Genomic DNA, 13,304 nt, shown 5'->3' with positions numbered 1-13,304 from the left:
CTCATCCACAACGCCAGAGACCGGCACTTGTTCGGCCAGACCAGTGAAAGGGAAAAAATAATGCAGCAGCATATGGGGGAAAAAAATGAACATACGGTATGCAAACGATGTCACCTGTCTCAGTTCAGCTTCGGGAAAATCACTTTCTGCCGCCACGCTGAGCAGATGCAGCCATTAGGAGAGAGGAGTTGGTGATGTCGGTGTTACTCATGTGGCATCCTGTTGGCATGCACAAATAGGTTGTCGAGTCAAGGAGCTGATCTATTTTGTTGCATGTGCTAAACTGATGCATTGATTATGTATGTTCAATGTACACAGGAAGAAAACAATTGTTTCAACACACAAGTTGTGCATTACTTGAAAACAAATAGACAAATGTACACTCACCTAAAGGATTATTAGGAACACCATACTAATACTGTGTTTGACCACCTTTCGCCTTCAGAACTGCCTTAATTCTACGTGGCATTGATTCAACAAGGTGCTGAAAGCATTCTTTAGAAATGTTGGCCCATATTGATAGGATAGCATCTTGCAGTTGATGGAGATTTGTGGGATGCAGATCCAGGGCAAGAAGCTCCCGTTCCACCACATCCCAAAGATGCTCTTTTGGGTTGGGATCTGGTGACTGTGGGAGCCATTTCAGTACAGTGAACGCATTGTCATGTTCAAGAAACCAATTTGAAATGATTCGAGCTTTGTGACATGGTGCATTATCCTGCAAAAAGTAGCCATCAGAGGATGGGTACATGGTGGTCATAAAGGGATGGACTTGGTCAGAAACAATGCTCAAGTAGGCTGTGTCATTTAAACGATGCCCAATTGGCACTAAGGGGCCTAAAGTGTGCCAAGAAAACATCCCCCACACCATTACCAAATTCTGACTCTACCATCTGAATGTCTCAACAGAAATCGAGACTCATCAGACCAGGCAACATTCTTCCAGTCTTCAACTGTCCAATTTTGGTGAGCTTGTGCAAATTGTAGTCTCTTTTTCCTATTTGTAGTGGAGATGAGTGGTACCCGGTGGGGTCTTCTGCTGTTGTAGCCCATCCGCCTCAAGGTTGTAAGTGTTTTGGCTTCACAAATGCTTTGCTGCATACCTCGGTTGTAACAAGTGGTTATTTCAGTCAAAGTTGCTCTTCTATCAGCTTGAATCAGTCGGCCCATTCTCCTCTGACCTCTAGCATCAATAAGGCATTTTCGCCCACAGGACTGCCGCATACTGGATGTTTTTCCCTTTTCACACCATTCTTTGTAATCCCTAGAAATGGTTGTGCGTGAAAATCCCAGTAACTGAGCAGATTGTGAAATACTCAGACCGGCCCGTCTGGCACCAACAACCATGCCACCCTCAAAATTGCTTAAATCACCTTTCTTTCCCATTCTGACATTCAGTTTGGAGTTCAGGAGATTGTCTTGACCAGGCCCACACCCTTAAATGCATTGAAGCAACTGCCATCTGAACGGTTGATTAGATAATTGCATTAATGAGAAATTGAACAGGTGTTCCTAATAATCCTTTAGGTGAGTGTATATACATAATACACACTGTATATATATATATTTATATATATATTTATAAAACCTTTTAATCAAATGCAATGGATGAACAGGATTATGTGACACACTGCACACCTTTCAGAGAGTGGGATTCCCAGACGGTCTCTCTGAGAGGATGCCAATGCCACCCGTCATGAGGAAAGTCTCTTCCTATGCCAGCTTGGTCTCGTACCTCTACGGAGAAACACAAACAGATGGAGAAGGTCAACGCACCCTTTTACTATGAAAAGCTTGACACTATTTAGACCACTTGAGCGGGTGGAATGGATTACGGCGCCTGTGTGGGTTTTGGAAGAATTTCTCCCTTTCCTTTATTGTGTTCTTACTCCATCACACAATTAAGCAGGCACACAGGCTGTGGACAGGGAATGCCCAGGGCCTGGTGTGGTACTTAGCAGTGTGGGACAGAGTTTTAGTTAATGAACCTCTGACACAGGCCAATTTGGTTAAAATCATGTCCACCTGTGTTGGTACAGCACTCCGGTGACAGAGTTCCAGCTCCACACTCCCAGTGACTCAAGCCAAGACGATGTTATGCTAATAAACTCACCCACCCACACACACACACACACAACAACAAAGCATTGCAGTCTGACTGAATGAGGGAGTTGTTTATTTTCAACTTCATTATGGGATTGTCATAATAGGCAGACAAGATGGTGGTGTTCAAATATGCAAGTTACACAGTAAAAAATACACATTTGTATTTTAAAGATTCTGCAGTGGTATTCCAACTCAATCGGTGACTGGGGGCGACTCTTCAAACCCGTCTGATGAGTTAAAAGCAGCTGTATCCGGGAGACTCCAGTCAAAGACAATATTCCCTCTTCTGAAAGTTGGATTTCACTGTAAACCACTTCTTCTGCGGCAGCACTGAGACGTTGTGGGAGGGTTGTTGATGGCAACACCAGAGAGTCTTAGCGTCAAAGTGTTCAGACTTTGTGTTCAGTTGAATGCAACCGGCGCTTGATGCATACACTGATTGAGGGCTGTCTCTTCCCCAAGTTGTGGTACATTATAGGTAAACACACCTGTAGGTGACAGGTGTAGCTGTGTTGCCAGGTGATGTCATGCGACTCTGGGTTACACTTTCCGATGTGGGTACAAGAACTACCATTAACGAATACAGTCGTTAACATGAACGAATGATGAACAAAGACATAAATAAACGGTTAATAATGATTATCCTTACTTTATTAATGATTTACAAATGCATTAACTAACAGTGTGTAGCTGGTTGTTTGCATGAACAATAGGCTAGATAATATAAACTATTCATAAGCTAATTTTATTTTTGAATACTTTATTAATAAGGTAGGCTAGATAATGGTTCAACATCATTCATTTATATTAGCTAATGGTGAAGTATCAGTTCTAAATGGTTTAGAGCTACCAATGGGTCATTAGTTAGTGGTTGTTAAAGTAGGTTAATTCCTCACTTTTCTTAAGGGAACTCAAAATAATTACCTAATTGTGAGGTATGAATTATTACTGCTTTATTCCAGCTCAATGGTTACTCAGCGAGCCAAAAAGAGTTTGAACTAATTATTTGGTGTTAGTTAGAATACAAGTGATAGCACATTATCCTCCTTTCAAGAATGACAAGATTAAATAACAATGAATCAAATTCATTTATAAACCATTTTCACATCAGCAGTTGTCACAAAGAGCTTTTACAAAACAACCGGCAAAGGTTGAGCAAACAACAACAGTGTTGAAGCACAAAAAGTGTAGACTAAAAAAACAATTTGTAAGACAACCCTGGACACATGAAAGAAAGTGGAAACAGGCAAGTCTTATGCAACAGTTACAACCAATCAAATTATACTTTGTCAAGCCCTTTTTACATCAGAGGTTTTTACAAAGTGCTTATACAGCAGTAATGTTGTACCTATGTGTAAAATACCTTCATGTTCAGCTAGTGTAGTAAAATCTAGTAAAAGGATGAGACTATTGCAAATTACCTTCATGTTAACATGGATAGGCCATGACTGATAGGCTAACCGAAACTAACAAAAACTTGACAGCAGAGCGCTTACTGGAATCAACTAATAACCAATGCAAGCTAGCTAACAGGGTTTTATACAGGTAACAAGCTGAGATTAGGAGCTCTCCCTTTAAGAGTCTGCTCCTAATCTCAGCTCGTTACCTGTATAAAAGACACCTGGGAGCCAGAAATCCTTCTGATTGAGAAGGGATCAAATACTTATTTCATGCAAAATCAATGCAAATCAATTTATAACATTTTTGACATGCATTTTTCTGGATTTTTTTGTTGTTATTCTGTCTCTCACTGTTCAAATAAACCTACCATTAAAATGATAGACTAATTATATCTTTTTCCGTAGGCAAACGTACAAAATCAGCAGGGGATCAAATACTTTTTTCCCTCACTGTACACTTATTGGAAAGTGTTACCCGACTCTTTGATCAGGAGCCAGAAAGTGAACTGAATGCCCAAAGGGTCTAGTAAAACCCAAGGTCTCATTCACACCATCTTACCCTTCTGCATCTTGTACTTGGATTGACCTCTATGCGTTCATATAAAAATTCCACAATATTTTAGTCTTGTTTTATATTTATATCAAATTTTTCTCCACCTTTCTCCTAGTGAGTAATGTATAATGATTTTAACCTTGACACCCAGTTGTCTGTCACGCCCACTGAAGATTGAGGACATATGCAAAATCTGGGATGATGGGTTTAACTAAAATAAAAACTCTGAAGGTCTTAATTAGAAAATGCTACAAAAATAAAATACAATCGGTATATAAAGTTATTCTGTGGGAAACAGGCAAGATTGAAGTCTTATCCTGAAATATTAGGGAGGGACTATAGATGTATACCTGTAAATCTGTTGTCAGGGAGAGGGATGCACCAGGCTATGGATGCTGCCCTTGGCTTTGTCAGAAATTCTGCATGGTTTGCTGTTGTGATGTTTCACTCTGAGCTGCTACGCACCACACCCACACCCACACTCTCTCTCTCTTTCTCTCTCTCTCACCCACACCCACACTCTCTCTCTCTCACACACACACACTCACACAGCTCAATAGCAGACTCCCTTAGGTAGCGTAAGCAGGCGCTGGCCGGCCAGTTTCCTTCAGACGTGACCTGCAGCTTTCAGTCGTACCCTAAGGACATAAAAAGGATGTCAACGGACTGAAGTGACATCAAACATTCATGACATCACGACCAACATTTTGAGGTCTCAACCGTGTTCCACCTAAGTCCAGATAATGATGGGGCGCCACACAGTGGACACATGGATACTTTGGAATAACAACCTGGGAGTTAATACTGGTGCTTATTTTGACACAACAACTGTTGGTGTTATTTCTTCTTTCAGATGTATTCATGTTAACTGGGAAAATAAATAGACACACTTGCGCTGATTGATTGAAGGATCAGTGAAATGATTATCTATATACTGGTACCGTATCAACTCAATTTCCCCATTTCTGATTTCACTGTTAATGTTTTAAAGCCACTGCTTGACTGAGTAAATTAGATAAGATTCTGTCATTTTACCGCATGTCATGTGCCAAAAACATAGAATGGCAAGCTTTTTGGCCAAGGAATCTGGTACTCACAGTAGAGTAGGATAACCCTAAGCCATGAAAACCAGTAGCTCCCCTACAAATGTGTTGGGATCATTTGAGAATGCCAGTCCAGCAACGGCTTTCATAGTACTCAAAACGATGCCCTAACCGTGACACACAGCAAACGTGTGTTATGCTGTCATCGATAAAAGACATGCGCAGTCACACGCATTATCAGTCATAATGATAGAGTGCCCCAGAAGCCTCTTTTGTCCTCAATATGTGATCAATATATCTTTCCTCAGGCTGGCCGTATTGAACCCCACCACCCCAAAGTGTGCGGTCACCATGGCAATGTCCTGGACATCAAATGGAATCCCTTTTTTGAAAACATCATAGCCTCCTGCTCTGAGGACTCCTCCGTAAGTGGCACATTCACTCACCCGGCGTAATTTACGTTACACACACACGCGCCGTCAACTGTTGTGTCTCTGTTGCTTGTGTAGCTAATGTATGTTAGTTATGCGTCTGGTAGTCCTTTCACTGATTACGGGGATAATCTCCTTGGTACAACAAAGAGCTCAATCACTGCTGTAATCCCCGGTAATCCTCAAACCGCTGGCCACATCAATTGTATGGTCTATTTTTGATCAAGTGTCCAGAAGCTCTGATATGCTGGAAATGCCTCATAGGTCAAACATACAAAGTCATTGGCAAACCGGTCTCAAACATGGTAAGAACTACACAGGAGTGTGTCACTATTTAAACTACTGGAGGACTAGTGCGAAAAGTGACTTTAATATCGGTGAGAAAATAATCTGTGCGTGTGTTTTGTGCGTTGCGTGTGTCCTTTTGCGTGTTGGGTGACTGTGCCAGGTGAGGATATGGGAGATCCCTGATGGTGGCCTGAGACGGAACATGACGGAGGCCATGATGGAGCTGTATGGACACAGCAGGCGTGTAGGCCTCATCGAGTGGCACCCGACCAGCAGCGGAATCCTCTTCAGCGCTGGCTATGACTACAAGGTAACCCACGGTTACCGACCAGCGCATGAACACCCGGGTCACGTTCACCCGTGCAGAACGAGGAAGCAAAACCTGTCAAAAAGTTGCGAAAATGAAAAAACTATATTTCTGTTTTTAACATATTTTGCGTTGAGTACGGTCAGGTTTCTCCCCCATTTTTACTAACTGTAAGTCATATTAGAGCGCCTGCTTATTGAGTAAAATCTACATGTTTTAAATCAATTTTCTATTGGTAATGTGTCAGATAATATTAGATCTGATTCCCAGTGCACATGACTCCCTGGCCTCCCTATCCTGATCCCTCCAGGGTCTGGGAGATCTGACAGTTTGTGCTCTTCCTGTCACTGCAGATTTTAATCTGGAACCTGGAACAAGGAGAGCCGGTGAAGATGATCGACTGTCACTCTGACGTCATCCTCTGCATGTCCTTCAACACAGACGGCAGCCTGCTGGCCACCAGCTGTAAGGACAAGAAGCTGCGTATCATCGAGCCACGCTCAGGGAGAGTCTTACAGGTGGGTCCGATGGTGAACGGTGATTAGGGTTTTGCACTTCACTATTTTTAACGCAGACATAGTGTACTGTACAGACACAAACATGCTCAAATAAACACACAGACAGAATAAGCACACACACATACACATCGATGAACAGATCTCCTCAGGAAGGGCTTTATTAAACATGTTTTACCCACACATTTTCCTTCAATCGAGTTCCTCGTATTGTGACGTTTCGATTCATGACGTAATGTCTCTACAGACGCCAGCATAGTGTGCACAGTTCTCTCTGTGAACCCTGAACACTGTCTGTTCCCCACCAGCATGCCAACTGTAAGAACCACAGGGTCAACAGGGTGGTGTTTCTGGGCAACATGAAACGGCTGCTGACGACAGGTGTGTCCCGGTGGAACACCAGGCAGATTGCATTGTGGGATCAGGTGAGACGGACTGGGACCCAGCTGCTAGGTTACAGGGCTCTGGGTTTTCCCTCGTGTACGGGGGCGTGCGGGTGGGGGTAGCGGGGGTGTTGAGCATATGTGTGAGTTCTCAACCACACTTGTTTTTATATCCTTCAAGCAAGAACTGTGTACACAAGATGAAATGGTGGTGGGTAAACCTTGGGGACTTATACATGACGATTGATATGAATGTGGATTTGTATTTTTATAATCATTTTGTATTATTATGGATTTTTTTATGGATTTGCCGTCAATTATTTTGATTGATTAAAAATAATCTCACATTTCAGTTTCTTTGTTGGTCTGTAGGCTACTCAACCAGCTAGTATTGGTTAGGACTAGGCCTTCAGGATGTGGACAGAAGGCATCTACTATTCAGCTGTATTTGATCTGCATTTTAGAATGACAGAATCAACCAATCACAATACATTTGGCTTGCAATGGGCAGGACTGTTTTGGAGGGGGGGGGGTTATGCGATTAGGCCTTGTGGATGGATCACAGATACAACACTAACTGAAAGCAAATAGCTAGTAGTTTCCTTGTTAGCGCATGCTTTTAGAGCTGACTAACGATGACAAAAATCATTCCTTTGCATTAGGTTTAGATTATACAAAGTAAATGATGATGTGTTTTTTCATTTTTGATTATTCAGTTTTAGAGGATGTTTTCGCCCACAGAAGGCCTAGGGTATTATTAACCAGGGTTCACCACTGTAATAGTGGGTACGCCTCAAGTGTGTGTGTGTGTTCAGGAGCAGTGTCTGATCTGTGTGTGTGTGTGTGTTCAGGAGCAGTGTCTGATCTGTGTGTGTGTTCAGGAGCAGTGTCTGATCTGTGTGTGTGTGTGTGTTCAGGAGCAGTGTCTGATCTGTGTGTGTGTGTGTGTTCAGGAGCAGTGTCTGATCTGTGTGTGTGTGTGTGTGTGTGTGTTCAGGAGCAGTGTCTGATCTGTGTGTGTGTTCAGGAGCAGTGTCTGATCTGTGTGTGTGTGTGTGTTCAGGAGCAGTGTCTGATCTGTGTGTGTGTGTGTGTGTTCAGGAGCAGTGTCTGATCTGTGTGTGTGTGTGTTCAGGAGCAGTGTCTGATCTGTGTGTGTGTGTGTGTTCAGGAGCAGTGTCTGATCTGTGTGTGTGTGTGTGTTCAGGAGCAGTGTCTGATCTGTGTGTGTGTGTGTTCAGGAGCAGTGTCTGATCTGTGTGTGTGTGTGTGTGTGTTCAGGAGCAGTGTCTGATCTGTGTGTGTGTGTGTTCAAGAGCAGTGTCTGATCTGTGTGTGTGTGTGTGTTCTCAAACAGGAGGACCTGTCCATGTCCATGGTAGAAGAGGAGATTGACGGCCTCTCAGGGCTGCTGTTTCCCTTCTATGATGCAGACACACACATGCTTTACCTGGCAGGAAAGGTGAGCGATTCCCCTTTCACAGTTTACTGAGCACTCACCCTTTCACAGTTTACTGAGCACTCACCCTTTCACAGTTTACTGAGCACTCACCCTTTCACAGTTTACTGAGCACTCACCCTTAGGCAGAATAGTCTACATCCACTAAGTAGGAGTTGGTTTAAAAGCCCAGTCCAGTTAGAAATATGGTTGAATATTAAAATAATCATATTGCAAATGTATCTATTGTCGTTACTATATATTTTACATTCCCTGATACAATACAATTTTATTCCCTTCATGTTTCATCAGGGAGTAATAAAAAATAAAATCTTGGTAAAAGTCAATTAAATTAGTGATTAATTAATCAGACAATATACACATACATGCCACTAAGTAACAACGTGTAAATGCATTAATCCCATTGTGACACAGGGTGATGGCAACATTCGTTACTACGAGATCACTACAGAGAAGCCATACCTCCAGTATTTGATGGAGTTCCGCTCCCCTGCACCACAGAAAGGCCTTGGTGAGTGATGGCGCCTGGGGGTTTTGGTCGGTTTGAACCAGGCGTCACAGTGCTGCCGTTTCCTCCAGAAATGTTGTTGATCATTTGAGTGTGCCCACAAGAAGTGTTTAATGTTAACACGTCACGCAAACGGTCATGTGACATGTCTACGGCCCCTCCATTCCCTACCCAGGTGTGATGCCAAAACATGGGCTGGACGTGGCGGCCTGTGAGGTGTTCCGCTTCTACAAGCTGGTGACACTGAAGGGGCTGATCGAACCCATATCCATGATTGTGCCAAGGAGGGTCAGAGTCATTTTCTTTTCATGAACGACCTGAAATATGCACCCATGGGGGCAAAAACAGATGTAAAGTGCTGGATCCAGTTCTGACGCTTTCTGCCGTTGTGTTGCAGTCCGAGACGTATCAGGAAGACATCTATCCAATGACGGCAGGGACTGAGCCTGCTCTGTCAGCCAGCGAGTGGTTGAGCGGGATCAACCGAGGTAGGGAGCATGTGCAGTTTAATGTACAGTATAATTTGTGATCCTGGGCTGAATGTAAATTGTATGTTTTGTGTGTATGGCGTGTGCGTGCGGATGTTTGTGTGTGTGTGTGTTGTGTATGTGTGTGCAGATCCAGTGTTAATTTCATTGAAGGAGGGCTACCAGAAGCCCAACCAGATAGTATTCAAGGCCCCAGTGAAGGACAAGAAGGGAGTGGTGGTCAATGGCATTGACCTTCTGGAAAACATGCCACCCAGGACTGAGAACGAGGTATGTTTATCAGATAGGGTCGGGTGTATGGAGGGATGGATGAATGGGATGGATGGTTGGATGTATGGAATGATTGGTGGATGAGGGATGAGTGAATGGATGGAAATTTTGTGGATTAATGGATGGTTCGATGGATGGATGAATGGTCGAATGGATGTGATGGATGCGGCGGTGGATGAATGGGATGGATGGAAGGAAAGATGGGATAGATGTGATGGATGGACGAACGGATGGACAGATGGATGGATGGAAGGATGGGATAGATGTGATGGATGGACGGATGGATGGGATGGATGGAAGGATGTGATGGATGTGATGGATGGATGGGATGGATGTTGTGGATGTAGTGGTGGATGGACGGATGGATGGGATGGATGTAATGGTTGGAGTTGTGGATGAATGGGATGGATGTTGTGGATGGAGTGGTGGAATGATTGATGGAATGGATGTGATGGTTGGAGTTGTGGATGAATAGGATGGATGGGATGGATGTTGTGGATGGAGTGGTAGATGGAGTGGTGGAATGATTGATGGAATGGATGTGATGGTTGGAGTTGTGGATGAATAGGATGGATGGGATGGATGTTGTGGATGGAGTGGTAGATGTATAGGGTGGTTGAATGAATGGGATGGATGCATGCCATTTATGCCTATTTTTGGTAAATCTAACAAAAATGTTGACATGGGGTGACAAACGCTGAAATGACTTCCTCAGCACAATAAAACACTGCAGCATTTTCCCTCCTTGACCTTAACTGTCATGTCTCTGTAGCTGCTGAGAATGTTCTTCAGGCAGCAGGAGGAGCTGAGGAAGATGAAAGAGGAGCTCACGACCAAGGACGTTAAAATACGCCAGCTGGAGCTGGAACTCAACAACCTGAAGAACGTCAGCCCTGTTGTTAATAACGTCTGACCTCTGGCGCCACCTCACGTCACCTTTAGATTGATCCCTCCAGTCATACATTACTCGTACTTGCTGTTGCGAGTGATAATGTAACAACCACAATGTAATGCACATCGGGGTAGTGATTCCAGGATCCTGGAGAACTGTGGGTTTTCTATTCCACTGTGTGGTTAGTTTAATTCACCTGGTGTCCCAGGTCTAAAGCTGTCCCTAGTAAGAGGGCTGGAATGAAAACCAGCCAATAGCCTTGATTTGAGAACCACACGAGTAAATGTTTAGAACAGTTGTCTACCAGGTTTTCTTATCAGTAATCACTTTTAACTCCCTTAATCAATAACATGATAACTAACCCTTAATGTAGTCAGTTGTTACCAGAGGAAATGCATTATTTTTCTTTTAATTGGTTATTGGTTATTACAGGTTTATTACATTATCAGTCGCAACACCCTCTCTCCCCCTCCACCTGAGCGCCCATCAGCGTACCCCAGGGGTCCTCGCGCCCCACCCGTCAAGCGCCTCGGAGTTGACAGAGCATAGCCTTTGTCATCACCCAGAAATGCCTCGTCCAACCTCCACCCGGCCATCACCATGAGCAGAACCTCCCCTGGGGAAGAAAATGGACGACAACCCCCCCCCCCCCCAGCCCCGCCCACCCCCCAGCGTTAGTACCAGCCACTACAAACCGACTTACAGCAAAGCTGTCGACCTCCCAACGGCGGCGTTTTCCAGTGGTTTACACTTCCTGTGACGATGAATAATGAATAACTCATCAGAGTTCTGCAGGGACATGAATGAAGTGTGTTGCAGGACTGTTGTTTTATCCTGTCTTCTTCTGTGAATGTTTTGGCTGTACTGAGCTGCAGTGCTGCCTGTGACTGGCCTACAGCAACCCAAATGTAGACTTAGCGGGCAGTTTGTCTACTCTTATTATCTCTAGGCTAACTTTTGTATTCCTTTATTTTATTTATTTGTTATATTTTAAATCTTTTGTTTTACTTTACGTGGAAACATCTCATCACCCTTTTGGGAGAATTTACGGCCATGTAAATGGTGATGATTGAAATGCTTTTGACTGAATTTTGTTTATACCCGAATGAGGGCATTTTGGGTGAGACAGTACACTGTAACAGGTGACCTTGAGTTATTTTCCTGACTGAATCAACACGATACTAAATCATGTAAATTGGAATATCAGTCAACGTGAAATTTGATTTTGTGCCTAACAGTACATCAAACCGAAATATGAACACAATATTTTTAGCCTTCATATCTTTCAGTTATAAATATTCCGTTTTAGAAACCAACATAGTACATTTACGATGTTACACAAGATCCATTTCCCTGGAGCTGAGAAATGCTGATGCTGATGATATTTCTTGTAGTTTCGGTTCATAATCTTTCTCTAGTGAATAATGATATTTAGCAGTATTGTCACACTGTTGTCATAACCGGTAATTTACCCTGCAGGGGTTGACTAACTACATGAATGAAAAACCCTTATTATTTACATAAGGCCATTATTTACATCTTTACTCTAACATAAACCATGTACAGAAAACCTTGCTTTAATTCGTTTTTTTTTATACTGTAATGTTACGATGTAGGGTGAGATTGTAATGTTTTCTCACAGTTAGAGCCTGGTGCAGCCAACTAGGTATGATTGTCTGGTATGGGGGTGCAGACAGGCCTGAAGCTTCTCAGACAGCCTGTTTTTGTTCATCTTTAGCTGAAACATGCATTTTGTATTTTTCTGTTTTGTGGTAATTAATGTTCCGCTCTGGCTTGCTGACCAAGGGGTCAAGATGGAGATTAACCTGGACCAAGGTGAGGTGGCAGTCTCATGGGTACTTGCATTCAACGCCTGGTGGCATATTCAAATGTATTACACAGACAGCACACATTCTTTCAAGTCACAGGTTATGTATGTTTTCATTCTGTACACACACACATTCAAGCCATTGATTTTGTACGCTTTCATCCCATAGAAGCATACATTAATTCAAGACACTGATCACGTAGGTCTTCATAATGTAGATGCACACATTCATTCAACTCACAGATTGTGTAGGTTTTCATCCTGTAGATGCACACATTCACACAAGTCACAGATCACATAGGTCTCCATAATGTAGATGCACACATTCATTCAAGTTAAACACAATGTAGCTAGGCCTAAGACGAAAACGTAGACAAATAGTTGATTTCTAGACAGCAAGGAGGCATCCTCATAGAGCGATGCTGAGGAAACAGATGTGTATTAGTTAGCTTATAGAACCAGAAGTGTACAGTATCGGCATATTGGAGTCTGGGACTACTCTACAGGATTTAGAGCAGCCTTGGCCTGCCTGTAGGGCCCTTGAGGGGTCCACCATTGCATTTAGGGTTGCAGGGTTTTGTCTTGTGACGGCCCTCAAACTGATGTCTTATCAACCAAAGTAGATAAGAATGGTAAAAATGTCAAACCCTGAAAGAAATGTCACTTTTGGGCCCCACCAAATGTTTCAGGCTCAGCTAGTGAAACCAATTCGGATCTTTATTTTAACATTCTTTTTGTAGAAGTTATGCACAATGTATTGGTATTTTAGTCGTTAATGAATCACATATTTGCCACCTAATGGTTCAACACTGCTATTGACATTTTTGACAAAG

General features: G+C 43.1%; 1 protein-coding gene across 6 annotated transcripts in view; it reads left to right on the top strand.

Moving 5' to 3' along the window:
* The window catches only part of coro2ba (coronin, actin binding protein, 2Ba), a 42,887-nt gene extending 30,674 nt beyond the window's left edge, over nt 1–12,213 (top strand). For all 6 annotated transcript variants that reach the window (XM_029124665.2, XM_029124657.2, XM_034296237.1 and 3 more), the window contains 10 exons: nt 5,411–5,527; nt 5,982–6,131; nt 6,482–6,646; nt 6,952–7,068; nt 8,384–8,488; nt 8,900–8,996; nt 9,169–9,281; nt 9,391–9,481; nt 9,612–9,751; nt 10,524–12,213. In XM_029124665.2, coding sequence (XP_028980498.2) covers nt 5,411–5,527; nt 5,982–6,131; nt 6,482–6,646; nt 6,952–7,068; nt 8,384–8,488; nt 8,900–8,996; nt 9,169–9,281; nt 9,391–9,481; nt 9,612–9,751; nt 10,524–10,664 — 1,236 coding nt within the window. In that variant the 3' untranslated portion in view covers nt 10,665–12,213. The remainder of the gene's footprint in view (nt 1–5,410; nt 5,528–5,981; nt 6,132–6,481; nt 6,647–6,951; nt 7,069–8,383; nt 8,489–8,899; nt 8,997–9,168; nt 9,282–9,390; nt 9,482–9,611; nt 9,752–10,523) is intronic.
* The last annotated feature ends 1,091 nt before the right edge of the window (nt 12,214–13,304 follow it).

This window comes from Esox lucius, chromosome 2, assembly GCF_011004845.1.
Source record: "Esox lucius isolate fEsoLuc1 chromosome 2, fEsoLuc1.pri, whole genome shotgun sequence".
Classification (NCBI taxonomy): domain Eukaryota; kingdom Metazoa; phylum Chordata; class Actinopteri; order Esociformes; family Esocidae; genus Esox; species Esox lucius.
The sequence above is the reverse complement of the archived record's forward strand: the minus strand, read 5'-3'. Positions and strand labels throughout refer to the sequence as shown.